At 35.4% G+C, this 14683-nt stretch overlaps 2 protein-coding genes across 2 annotated transcripts in view; both read left to right on the forward strand.

The window, feature by feature from the left end:
• Positions 1-1372: 1372 nt before the first annotated feature.
• LOC108672975 lies at positions 1373-5799 on the forward strand. Its single transcript, XM_018160744.2, has 3 exons — positions 1373-1433; positions 2920-3535; positions 5127-5799. The coding sequence occupies exons 2-3, from the start codon at positions 3091-3093 to the stop codon at positions 5441-5443; spliced, it is 762 nt and encodes a 253-aa protein (XP_018016233.1). The 5' UTR covers positions 1373-1433; positions 2920-3090; the 3' UTR covers positions 5444-5799.
• A 6414-nt stretch (positions 5800-12213) lies between these two features.
• Positions 12214-14683, forward strand: part of LOC108672970 (protein sidekick) — an 84569-nt gene continuing 82099 nt past the window's right edge. Inside the window, exon 1 of the mRNA XM_047881602.1 lies at positions 12214-12612. Coding sequence (XP_047737558.1) covers positions 12348-12612 — 265 coding nt within the window. The 5' untranslated portion in view covers positions 12214-12347. The remainder of the gene's footprint in view (positions 12613-14683) is intronic.

A 14683-nucleotide genomic window follows, 5' to 3' on the forward strand; every position in this document is an offset into this window, starting at 1 on the left:
AAGTTTGATAGTCTGGTCGTCAATTTCGCCGTGGTAGCAGCTACAATCTATTCCAACTTGTGCCGGTTCACTGGAATTAACAGCTTGGGGTCCAACATGGTTCGCAGACGAAGAAGAATTATTTTATTTTAGTTACTGGGTCTCGGAAGCTACCAGCGCCAACGTTTTCTATGTTACGTTTTGGATGGGGGACTATTTTACTTGCTGTAGAAGTACCTCGACCGGCTCGACGTTTGGTGCGTTTTCTCCTAAGTAGAAGACCATTTTTGCTTCGCCTCCAGACACGAGACAGAAGTCGAAAGAATCACTTTTTAAATATAATTTTCGTTAAGTCAGCGGAGGAGTGACAACTCCTGAACTTATTTGCTTGTTGCCTTTCATAAAAAAGCTCGAAGAACATTCATGGCGTTTATTTGCAAACAAATCATTGAAGTTTGTTGAGTTCACTGCTGATTAATTTTGATAGATTTCCTGAGCAGTCGAGTGAATAGTTTAGTTTTTAGCATCGTCTTCATTAGTCATCGAGCTAAGTGATGTAAATTGTTGATCTTTATTCAACTTCCTTTTGATGTTCCGGCGGTGACTTGCTAGACAAAAATCCGCTAGGAAAATGGTCGCGAACGCCAGAGCCAATGAGACTTTACAAATCTTGGTTTCCAAAAGCATGGTGTATTCCTGTTGGTTTTTTTCCTGATGTGCCACTCAAGTCTGAAATCGTCCACGGATCTTCTTTTGTACGAGAATTGGCAAAAAGGAAAAGTGTCTCTTGTTACATCTCGTAAAAAAGTATCTGTGATACAAACCGCCCGAATTACCATTATCAAAATTTATATATTCGTGCATTCAAACTATAGGCAAAATTCGCACAATTGATAGCTAACTGGCAATTTTCGCCTTCGCAGCTCATAGAAAATTATCATAATGTATGAATAATATTGGATCAGATTACTATTTTCGTTCATCCTGTGGACGGTGTACAAATTACAATCATATCATACTTCGTGACGAATATATTAAAAATTAATAGAAATTGAACATGGATGACAATTAAAGTATTTACTCGTCATATTAATAAATTATTATTATTTGGATATTAATTTAAATAATATGTGCGAAGAGAAAAAAGTGAAAACTGAAAACGAATTGAAGTGAAGGTAATAGGGATAATAGGTAAGGTAATAATATAGGTACGGATAGTGGGATAGATAAGGAAATCATCTTCTATTTCTTCCTTTTATTCGTGGGTCCGGCTAGAGTATCGTAGCCTAATTTCCCCCATGAATAAAATTTAGCTTTTTATGAAGAAAATTATTTGAATGCAAAGACAGAATGCGTTGAAGATAAAGTCTACCTGCAACTGCGTAAATGAACTCGGTGTTCGAACACTACTTCTTCAGGTTTCAGCGACAGACGCAATTGTCTGAAGACTCAATGTATGTATTTTGAAAATTCATTACCAGAATCTGTCACTACTCTTCTAATGCCTTTGAATTTCTGACTGCGTTACTTTAAAGTTGGTGAACGAAATGCTAATTTATTTCGCTCGGCAGTAAAGCATACGAAACGGTGAAAGAATGACTTCAATTTTTACATAACGTTTGAGGTGCTGGTATTGTATGCTGTTCTAACATTTCCTTGTTTGTACGTTCAAGTTATTCATTCGATAATTTAGCCATACGGTTTGTCGTGTCATTTTTCTGTTACTACATAATTTAGACTGATTTGGTTTCGATTATCTGCTCATACGTGGACTATAACTTGAATCCAGCGAAGAAATTTTCACCGCTAGCGAAGAAATTTTTTCATATCAAAGTTACGACCTGCCAATTGTGAACGTAGTTATGTATGAAATACATCTTTAAATCTAAAATTCCGATAGCAAGCACCGGTCTCTTTTCAGAGTTAGTTCTAAAGTTAATTAAAATTGCTTATTTATTTCGCTCAGCAGTAAAGCGTACCAAATGGTGAATGATTGACTTAGGTTTTTTTAAATAACGTTTGAGGTGCTGTGGGTTAGATTAGTAAGCAGCACCCGCGTAGCAGTGATAATCGTATTTGTTATCTTGTTGGATAGCGAAACGTCTAATGAAACATTTAATGCAATCAATGCCACTGACTTTTAATTAACTTTAGAACTAACTTTGAAAAGAGACCGGTGCTTGGCTGCTTGCTATAGGAATTTTAGATTTAAAGATGTATTTCATACATAACTACGTTCACAATTGGCAGGTCGTAACTTTGATACTAGTAAGTAGTGGTAAACCGCACACGTAGTGTTGCATATAATTTTCAATACTTTGTCCCTTTTATTGACCTTTCTAAGTTATGTTGAATGGTCTCTTGTCGAATATTTGACGTGTTTAGATTTTACACAAGATTGAAGTACATTTCTTGTCATTATTTTAAACTGTGATTGTTTTTAGTCTATCGAAACGAAAATGCTTGGAGTTTACATTAGCATGGTGAACAACTATCTATTTTCCTTCGTATGGCGGTGTCAGCTTTCATTAGGCCGTTAGACTTGTCGCCGATTCTTAACATCGCAGAATATTCACACCTTGTTGCGGTCTTGAACACGTAACTCACTGCTCTAATTTTGCATTGCTTAACCGCCCGGTATTTTCGCCGATTTGACTAGCACTGCAGCTGGTAGCTGGGATCGAAATAGCTCACTCCTCTCCATGGCAACTGTTAAAATTTGATAGCAACGAAGCTGTAAGGTTGACTGACTGCAGGTTACGAGAAAGATTTGTCTTCATAAATTAAGTGAATATGAATTTTTGATGCCTACCCATTGAAGTGTATTGAACCTCTATTCACATAGTGAATAGAATTTGTGAACAATTTTGAAATCGAATTAGAACGTAGAACGTACGTGTCTTGGACCGACAACTAATAACAATTTTTCTCCATTGCCAGTTCTAGTCTAGGTAGATTCATTCCGGACGCCCAGCAGATCCACCAGATACAGACTAGAGCATTCTTTGGCCCACATCTAATTCAGTCTATATCTCTTTGAATTTGAAAAATTCGAAAAATTTTCAGTATTAATCTCCTTGAATTCGAAATCTTTCAAAGATAGTCGCCATCATGCGTCCGGATTCCACCCTATCTATTCCTACAAATCTGTTTACCGATGTTCTGGAAGACCAGCCGTTTTTAGTTGAGGTAGCGAGCATGCGACAGCGTCTTCCTAGAACCGTCGTGGAGACGAACTGTCCATTCTGCCAAATCAAGTTCACTGACTTCGTGGTAGCGCGAGAACACCTCATGAGGAGCCACTTTTGCGATGGCTGCTTCCAGTTCCATCATCATTACTCGTCAGCTGTACAACATTCTCAAGTGTTTGAATATATTCCGCCTCCATACCCCTGCACTGCGTGCCATGAACTGTTTCCTACGGTATTTGAGCTTCAAAGACACGCAGTGAGACACTTCATGCGCATGCCTACGAAGTGCACGTTCAGTGAAGACTGCGACTTCTTTGCCTACACTCCTGCCGAATGCCAGCATCATGTGTGGCTCCATGAACTGGGTGAGTCGGAAATTACGGGAATTATTTACTGGGTGATTAGGAAATTACGGGAAATTATTTACTGGGTGAGTGAAAATTACAGGAAATTATTAACTGAGTGAGTCGGAAATTATTTACTGGGTGAGTCTGAAATTACGGGAAATTATTTACTGGATGAGTGAAAATTACGGGAAATTATTAACTGGGTGAGTCGGAAATTATTTACTGGGTGAGTCGGAAATTACGGGAAATTATTTACTGGGTGATTCAGAAATTACGGGAAATTATTTACTGGGCGAATCGGAAATTACGGGAAATATTTTACTGGGTGAGTCGGAAATTACGGGAAATTATTTACTTGGTGAGTCGGAAATTACGGGAAATTATTTACTGGTTGAGTAGGAAATTATAAGAAATTAATTACTGGGTGACTCGGAAATTATAGGAAATTATTTACTGGGTGAGTCGGAAATTACGGGGAGATTATTTACTGGGTGAGTCTGAAATTACGGGGAAATTATTTACTGGGTGAGTCTGAAATTACGGGAAATTATTTACTGGGTGAGTCTGAAATTACGGGAAATTATTTACTGGGTGAGTCTGAAATTACGGGAAATTATTTACTGGGTGAGTCGGAAATTACGGGAAATTATTTACTGGGTGAGTCTGAAATTACGGGAAATTATTTACTGGGTGAGTCTGAAATTACGGGAAATTATTTACTGGGTGAGTCGGAAATTACGGGAAATTATTTCCTGGGTGAGTCGGAAATTACGGGAAATTATTTACTGGGTGAGTCGGAAATTACGGGGAGATTATTTACTGGGTGAGTCGGAAAATACGGGGAGATTATTTGCTGGGTGAGTCGGAAATTACGGGAAATTATTTCCTGGGTGAGTCTGCAATTATAGGAAATTATTTACTGGATGAGTCAGAAATTACGGGAAATTATCTACTGGGTGAGTCAGAAATTACGGGAAATTATTTACTGGGTGAGTCGGAAATTACGGAAATTATTTCCTTGGTGAGTCGGAAGTTACGGGAAATTATTTCCTGGGTGAGTCGGAAATTACGGGAATTATTCACTGGGTAAGTCGGAAAAACGGGAAATTATTTACTGGGTAAGTCGGAAATTACGGGAATTATTCACTGGGTGAGTCGGAAAAACGGGAAATTATTTACTGGGTTGGTCGGAAATTAAGATACTTTTAGCATTTATCGTTCTTTGATGCAATATTGTTTTCTATTTTTTTTTACAATAGTTCTTCAATATATTCTCTTTGCATTAACCTAATTACTTGATATACTAATGCACCTAATTGCGAAAAGTAGAAACTAAAAAGCAAAGAGGTAGAAATTCTTGCCGTAGTTAGGAAGCATGTTGCGTAGGAAAATTTGTGAAAGTATTTTTGCCTTATCATAGAAATTTGTCCTCAATTTTACCTTCCTTAATTTCCTTTTACCGGTTTATATAGTTTGATTTATCATTAATTGTTCATGTTTTACAATTATTTTTGCTTCATCATGGAAAGCTGTCTTCATTGTTACCTTCCTTACTTTCCTTTAACCCGTTTATAGAGTTTGATTTTGTTTCGCAATTCATACGAACTAGATAAATGGGAAAAACAGGCGAGCATCCGACGAATGGCCAGCAGAGCAAAGCGGCAAGAAGGTTTAAGGCAGTGTCTCCTGCAATTGGCCAAAGAAAACGAAGAAGACTCGAACGTTCCGTTTTCTGTGGAAAAAAAATCTACAAGCCCATTGCAAGTTGATGACACTACTGGAATAGAAAACGACTCGCAATCAATTGAAAACATGCGCACCGATATAAATATACCAATAAATGATAACTTAAGAATTGAAGTCAGCTCACGAATGAACGACAACGCGGAAATGGATTACTACTCTCAAGACGAGAGCGGGATGTGAAAAAAATGGCGATTCACGTTGGAATGAGATTGTTGATGGGCGGAAAATCCCAGCTGATGAAGTAAGTAAGCAATGAATAACTTATACATCTCTGTACCAACACCAACATGATTTTTCAAGTAATTTAAAGGTTGTACGGAATTCCTTTATCAACTCCACGGACTCGATTCTACAAGTTCCGCAAAGCAAATTCGAGAATTAACTGTTAATCAAACCACTGTAATTGAACAGGCCACTTTCTCTACTATTGATCATTTCATGATAAAGCTACATTACTCAAAATTTTGAATGCTAGTCAACCCAATATTTGAATATTGTTTGAAACTGCTGACAGTTTTGGCTTGGTTGTTAGTTTAATTACCTTGTAATTGCCGGCAGATTGAATGCCTGATTTAAATTCTAATGGCTATTCATTCTTATTTTAATCTCTAACCTACGAGTTATTTCAGTAATTTTTTAAAAAAAATTTGACAATTATCATTTGGTTGTTCATCCTAATTTTTTTAATGGGTTTGTGTTATATAAGCTTTTTAGCTTATATTAAATGACTCTTTTGCGACTGTCGCAAAAGTCGTGTGATTTTTGTTGGAAAAATCGCCTAACTTATGCATTTTTTGAAGTGTCAACTCAACGCGATGCGAAACGCACCTTGCTAAACAATTGGCAAAAACAACCCCCATTAATTTGGAGATGTTACTGATGTTTTGATGTGAATGTCAAAATGCCAGAATTGAAAAAAATGCGGAACGGAATTGTCCTGAACGTTATTGGGGTTGTCGAGTTTAAAACGACAAAAATTATGACCCGTAGTTAAGGAAGAAGTCTGAATGAAATATTTTTCTCGGTTGTGAAATTGCGTTGAGAATTTTTTCTGTCCAGATTGATTGGTTCTCTTCCGGTACGTGAGAAAACGTTTGATTTTGCGTTATTGTAGTAAAAAAAAAATTTGAGTACCACTCGAAATTTAAGCAACGTAGAAGAGAGAAAAGAGAGACTGTCGTTTGCCACGGCACTCTCCGTGATACATTGACCAAGTGACACTTTTTGAAATCATTCATTGTAACATTTAAATAATTTGAAATTCAATCTGACTGACAATTTGTATGGATTAATAGCTTATTTGAATTTTTTTTATGACGGTTCCGTTCTTTTCATCATGTGAATGAAGCACTGAATTCATTCAACCATGCAACGGAAGTCAAATGCACTTTCATTTCGTATTTACGGTATAAATTTCAATACTTTTTGACACAAAATTGTACTTACTATCCTTTTTGGTTTCTGAGCCAAGTTTGTCATAATTTTGGTGTTGGAATATTCTGACTAATATCTCATTTCATGACAGTTCTTTGTTATCGTCCTCAATATTATGGAAATTTGTATGAATGACTTACGTAGCTTGTATAGTTGACTTGTGAATATTATGTTCTGTTATGAATTTTCAGAACGAATTCTTTTTGTAAAGAATTGGGTACCATTTCGTTTGTTTCAATGAAGTGATTTTGCGCACAGTTTCGCACTTTCTCTTGCAATTGGTAAAAAATGTGTTTTTTCGTTCGTAATATTAAGTTAATTGTGCACGTTTGTGCAAAACATACACTGCATACCGGTTTTTGCAGTACATAGATATGTTCTGAATTACAATCTATCAATCCCAAATCCCAAATTTTGCAAGTTTGACCTCCTCAAAATATTAAATTCTGTAACTTGAGCTCGATATTTTCCATTTTCACTAGAAATGTGGAATTTGAAGACTATCTGATTGAAGTACGAGATTAGAAAATAGGAATATTATTCCATGTAATACACCAGCATTTTTTGATCCGTTAATGACAGACGAGAGAAATCTTAGGCAGAGAATCAAACTTACTTTGTTGTTGTGTCTTCGTTCAATAAAAGTGTTCGTATGAAACTTCCCGTACACATCAATTATTAACCCATTTTTGGAGATTATTTTATCCCTGATGGATATCTTTAAATCTATATTTTTACCATTTAGATTTTAGGACGATGAATCGCTTGTGTCATTATTTCACTGACATTCTTGCCCGGTAATTTATCAACTTGGTTCAAAGATGGTACATTCAAGAAACAAGCATTTTTAAATTGCAAAAATTTTAAAGTAAATGGGCTCTTAAAATGTATACTTTTTCTAAAGGTCACCTGCTTGGCTGAAAAACGCTTTTGTATTATAAAAACTCGACGAACTTTGCTATTTAGATTTAATCTGGGTTGGATGTAAATTCCAGCCAATTCAATGGACGCAGTTGTTAACGCGATAAAGAATGGAATTTTGAAGGCCTAGTGACACCTAAAGGCACGGTTACACCGACCTATCATTGTTGGCAAACAGTTTCCGAACGAGATATCGGTGAGCGAAAGCATTTGCAGACGAGGAACTGGGACAGCGAACACTGTTCGCGAACGTTGTCTACCGACCCGTTGTGCTGGGAAATTAGTGAATATTCGTTCGAAGCGCATCCAGTGGAAGTGCCGTTGTTAGATACACTTTCATCATTAAAACATAGAAGTTATGCAATTACTGGAGTACCTCACATGGTTAAACTTCCCCAGCCGATCGCTAAAAATCTCGATAACTAGCTGGATCAGAAATTTCATAGTTTATGCAATTTCAAGCTTTCGTCCAAAAACTCGTAAAAACCCGCCAGTACCAGATTTGGAACAGCTTCCATCAGATGCTCTAGAACAGTTGTTAGAAAATTGCTAGGATTTTAAGTCTGCTTAGCTGCTGCGTGTTCGCTGATGCATCTAAATATTCGCGTTTATATGTTCGCAAACAATGCGTGGCATATGAGACTCCGCTTCCGACGCAAATGCGTTTATGAAGGCTATAGTAGTATATAGTATTAATTATATATTATATAGTATATAGTATATATAGCATGTAGTATATAGTATACATAGTATATAGTATATATAGCATGTAGTATATAGTATACATAGTATATAGTATATATAACACATCGGTCAGATGATATATGGAACAACCTGAGCTTTCAGCCACGACAGGAATGAACGTAGTCTGTGTAAAGTTTTTCGATTTGTAGTGTTAGATTTTATTGCCAAATTATTCCTGGTGATTTTTCCGCACGTCTAAAAAATATGATCGTTATTCTTTCTCTTTTCGCTGGCAAAGGGGGATTTTTTTACTATTAATAGGCTTAAATCAATCGTCGATGCGACTAAGTTTCGAGATTTTTCTATGTTTAATCCTTTCATGTTTCTTAGCGTTTTTTATATTCTTCGGTAGGTCCTAAGGTTATTTTCTTAGATAGGAGCGTCAAAAGCTCTTTAAATGCCACCTGATTCATCAAAATGACGTCTTCGCTGACGACAAAGTGTAAATAAAAACTGTGTGAGCGGAACCAAAGCCTATAAACGGTACCAAAGCACGATGATGAAACCTAGACGAAAAAGATAATATCAAAGGCCGAAGACATGAGCTTATACTGAATTTAAAATATAATTACTATAAATGAATTCTATTTACAATAATTGTGATCCTGTTCCCCCCGTGGCGTGAAGTAAAGAAACTGTATATAGTCTTTCCTATGCTTAATTGAATTTAATGTTTAATGGGCTAATCGAAAAGGGAGAAGAAGTAAAATCTATTTTTGAATACAATTTAAGCACGAATCTACTTGATTCGAAATTGCATCTTATTCAACTCTTTTATTATGAAGACGATTATTATTGAGTAAAGCTCATTTCATACATGATAGGTATTCAGACTTTTTAATTTACAGTGAATTGAAAAACGCGCATGATGATATGAAAGCCGTTTTACTTTTTTTGCGTTGTGAACCGAATTTTTCGAATAATTTGAGGCGGTCGCAAAATTTTTTCCTTTTCCCACTTCTCGTTTGAACATTATTAAAAAACTCGTCAAATCCAACAATGTCAAGGACCCTTTATATTGCTACGAATATTAGAAACAATTAACGTTTAGTTACGTTTCTCATTTATACTCAATATCATTCATACTCAATATCATTCATACTCAATATCATTCATACTCAATATCATTCACACTCAATATCATTCAACTCAATATCATTCATACTCAATATCATTCATTCTCAATATCATTCATACGCAATATCATTCATTCTCAATATCATTCATACTCAATATCATTCATACTCAATATCATTCATACTCAATATCATTCATACTCAATATCATTCATACTCAATATCATTCATACTGAGTCTCATTGACAAATTTTTATTATATTTTAAATGTAATGCATCACACCTGCAAGGCCTAATTTTCTGATACTAAGCCATTGGAAATAAGGCCTTGGAAAAAGTTCGGTCATATTTAAATCCCATCTATAATTACAGTAAAGTGTCCGTCATCAATTAAAGATGCACACCGCAAACAACTACCGTAACATAGAAATTTTTTTTAGTTTCATCAACACTTCACATATTAATATTAAACGAATCATAGTTCGTTTAAAATAATTTATCACCTTTTTGACTACAAGGCGAGCACCCTTCACATCATGTCTTCATGGCCCATTCAAAAATACGATTGACATGTCTATAAAACTTTGATTTTTTCAGCAATGCATAAGCTTAACATGATAAAAATATATATTTGTTCCAATAAAGTAAATATCTTAGCTTCTGCTTCTCGGCGACGCGTCATACATAGAGTGGCTCCAAATAATTTCGTTTTAACCATAATTCTAACTTTAAATTGTATTATTTAACAGAATTGATCAAACCATATGCAATCCAAAACACAGCTCCGAATCTTCAGGCCCGCGGCGTCCGGTTGCGCGTCACGTCCGTTCCGGCGAGAAAGGTCAGTGCGTATGTTGGTCTTGTGGAGTGAGGGTGTGCTAGTCTAATGCCCGAAGGCATTCAACTGACGGTTCAGTCTTAAAGTTTATTATTCAGTTTTTGCATGTGTGGAGTTGATATTCGAGCACAATCTTACAGTGATTATGTAGAATCATCAAATTTAAACCTACTATTACCATATAATAAGATATTGGACGCTGGAATTCTTGAGAAACTCCGAAGTCGGATCATTTTCTAGTGTTTGGTTGAAGTTCCTGACCGCTTTGGTGCTGCCAGGCGGCTTGCGTCTCTCGTGGTCACTTCCATTGTTTACATCCAGAAATTGAGATTGCTTTTCTACGTGACTTCAAACTTTTGTTTTTAATTCATTCTTTGAAAATATTTTTGGGAGCTAATTCCTGTGGATTAATACTTTGGAAATGAAACGTGCTCAATTAACATTTAATTTAACAGTGCTGCAAGTGCAAGTATAATTTTTTTTGTTAATTTCTTTTCATATCCATAATAATTGATGTAGTAATCCTTGTGATTCTTGCCATTTGCCTACGCAGTTGTCTCTAAGCATTTCTCTATTTATATTCTTGGCAAAAAACCCAAAATCTAAGTTACCTAGTTAGTGCTGACAACAAATGTTAATTATACTGAATTTGTTTTGGGCTAGAATTGTGTAAAATTTAACCAGTTGTTGGCAAAATGATTACCTACCAAACTCTGCTAGTGCACAGACAGTGATAGATCATAGGCTCATACTCATAGTGCCATTACAAGAGCCAATGATAGTAACATAGCTAGTGCCAGTGGTAACTGGTAAATGAGTGAAATAGTACAGATACTATTTTGAATGTTCAAAATAATTTAGATCAATAGATGCACTTGTATCTTTTATCAAAATATTTATCTTTTATTCTTTGATCATCAAGGCTAGCCTGGCTAAGTCTTAACTTGCTAAGTAGAGGGGGTTGACAAGGGTAAGCTCTTTTTACATTAAATCAGGTTAATCAACCAAGCTATAACTGTATAGTACCACTGGCTAAGACTGTTTTGGAGTGGAACTGAAGCAATCCACCTTGTTTTGCTAAAAAGTTTATATTTTCCATTGTATATACCAGTTGTGTTTTATAGTATCAGTACTGCTGGGCTGTTATGGTATGTTCCATGTGGTATGTAGAGATCACATTTTAGCCAGAAAATATTGCCAGTATTATTGAGAACATATTGTTAGTACCATCTCAACCTTTGAGATTCATTGCCCAGAAAAAATTTAATGAGCCTTTTAAAGACTAACGAATCATTGAGATCTTCTGAAAACATGCACCAGTATTGCTTGTGGAGTAGTACCAAAATCAAGGATAATGTAATATTTTCTAATTTTCTGCATGGTGAATAGCACTAAAGTCAGGCAATATGGATAAAAGCATTGGTATAAAAAGGCTGATAAATGCAATTTTTCAATATCTTGAGATTGAATAAAATATATAAGAAGGAAAAGTTCCCTATTTGATACTATAAATCAAACATCTTAATGAGACATATATTGTTACCACTGTTTATTTATTTCTATCCTTGATATTGAAGAACATTACATGTTACTTTCTATCAATTGATCACAGCTTTGAATTTTTATTATCTAAATGCAACAAACTGTACAAATAGGCAGTATATGCTAAATCATTTTTATCATAGGTACGGTAGGTACGGTAACTGTCAAGTTCAGTAGCTCAACCTGTGGACTTGTGTTTCATTGTTGGTAAATGGCATTTGGAAGTTGGAAGATGAACTGAAAATGTATTAACATGATTTGAAGGGAACGAATTTTTAAAATGAAGTTTGCATAAATTATAAATTATTTTTTTGAAAACTGCCTGTGGTTTTCTTGTTTTACCATTGTAAGTTTAATCCAGCGTCTAGTGATATGTATAAAGGAATATGTATTTTTGAAGAGGAGAGATATTGGTTATTATTAACTAAGTGATGTGTAGTTAATTTACAGAGCTTATTTTAATTGACATGGCAAAAGACCATTGTTGTTTTATCTTCACATTGTAGTTGGTTGCAATATCACAGTGGTAATGATAGAGCCTGAAGTGAATGCAATGAAGGCAGTGCACACAAGAATTAAGCATGTCAGGAAAAGAACTAGACACACTTCATTTGTAAGACAAATAATACAGGATTATTGTGTAATGGCAAATGAAAATTATTTTGCTGGGAGTGGAGGTGGTGAAGTGAAAACTGGAATAATCAGCTGTTTTCTAAGAAATGTGTTAATGTCATCACAGCTCGTGCTGAGTTTTTTCACTATTGCTGCTCTGGTGTCTACAGCACAAGCCCAAGGTTAGTTATTCGTAATCAAAGAAATAAATTTATTTTTCATTTACCAGTAATTGTTGAAATTAGTTGCATTTGGTACACGATTAAAAAAAAATAGTTGATTTCATTCTATGTGTAAAGGGAGAGAACAATGTTTTGGGAGGTATATATATGTATTTATCCTATAATTTTTATTGTTTATGTAGTCCCAGTCTAAAAGATTTTAACTGGGACTTCAAATTTTGCATTGTCTTCATTAAATAAATCAATTTAGGACATTCTGAAGTATTTACAAACATTGTACGGTATTAAAAATTTGAACTGAATTGACTTTGCTTTCTAAGAGCCTGTATTTCAAACAATCATACTTCTAATAAATTAAATATTTTTAATATGTATATACATACATGTAAATTACATAGCAGAATTGGTTATTAACTTTCCTGTTTAAAATAGAATTTAAATTTAGCACGTGTTACTTGCTCTTATCAAATCAGCATGAATGTTTATGCTTGCCTCCTATCAAGCCATTTAAGAAAATTATATCTACTGAAAAGACCCTTAAATAGTATCCCTAAAATTGTCTATGCAAAGCAAAGCTAAAGCCTGACTATATTCCACTGAAGCACAGAGCTCTAGCACACTGCAGAGCCAGCGTGTCAGTCAATCAGTCCGCATTGTGAGCTGTTAGGGCCCTGTTGAATGTACACATGGTAGAATGTACATGTTGTAGAATGTACATGCTGTAGAATGTACAAGCTGTAGAATGTACACGCTGTAGAATGTACATGTTGTAGAATGTACATGTTGTAGAATGTACATGCTGTAGAATGTACAAGCTGTAGAATGTACATGCTGTAGAATGTACACGCTGTAGAATGTACACGCTGTAGAATGTACACATTGTAGAATGTACACGTTGTAGAATGTGCACATTGTAGAATGTACACACTGTAGAAAGGACACGTTGTAGAATGCGCAAATTGTAGAATGTACACGCTGTAGAATGTATACATTGTAAAGTGTACATGCTGTAGAATGTACACGTTGTAGAATGTACACGTTGTAGAATGTACACGTTGTAGAATGTATATATTGTAAAGTGTACCTACTTGTTGTAGAATGTACACGTTGTGAAATGTACATGCTGTAGAATGTACACGCTGTAGAATGTACATGCTGTAGAATGTACACACTGTAGAATGTACACGCTGTAGAATGTACACGCTGTAGAATGTACACGCTGTAGAATGTACACAAATGTATACATTGTAGAATGTACACGCTGTAGAATGTACATGCTGTAGAATGTACATGCTGAAGAATGTATACATTGTAGAATGTACACGCTGTATAATGTACACGCTGTATAATGTACACGCTGTAGAATGTACATGCTGTAGAATGTACACCCTGTATAATGTACACGCTGTATAATGCACACGCTGTATAATGAACACGCTGTAGAATGTACATGCTGTTCGCTGTAGAATGTACACATTCACAGAAAAATAGCCATGCAATATGCACTTTTGCCATCGTATGGGTCATTCTGACCGGCTTTGGCTCTGCTAAAATGCGTATCAGTGCTATGTCCGCTTGTTATGTTTGTATTGAAGTGGGTCTCTATTTGGTCACCGTGACGCATTAATTTATCTGAGTATACAGCCTGGCCGGCCCGTTGTTTCGTAACATCTGTGTCATGCCAGACGAGTCACCCTTTGCCTTTTACGTGTAGTTTCGTTTCCACTAATTTTATATCCTTACATCGAAAGTACACCCCTATCGTTGTAGACGTCCGTTCAATATGCGTTGTATTTACTGTTCTATATTGAATTCTTTTAATTTTAACGTGCTGGATCACAGTCTCGAACTGAATATTGCTGATCCCGTTTGCTACTGTACGGATTCTATTTTTCAAATTTCATCTATTCAGCTATCATATTGCTAACTTGAATTTGATGAAGTGTAATTCAACGAAAATCTAATCAAATTTTCAGTTCATTTTTAAAAAGGTTGGTAATATTTTGATTATTTACGAGCAATAAAATTATTTTGATTAAATATTAGTACGAATTTATAATCGAAGTAACAG

The sequence above is a fragment of the Hyalella azteca genome, unplaced genomic scaffold (genome assembly GCF_000764305.2).
Source record: "Hyalella azteca isolate HAZT.00-mixed unplaced genomic scaffold, Hazt_2.0.2 contig8360, whole genome shotgun sequence".
Lineage (NCBI taxonomy): Eukaryota > Metazoa > Arthropoda > Malacostraca > Amphipoda > Hyalellidae > Hyalella > Hyalella azteca.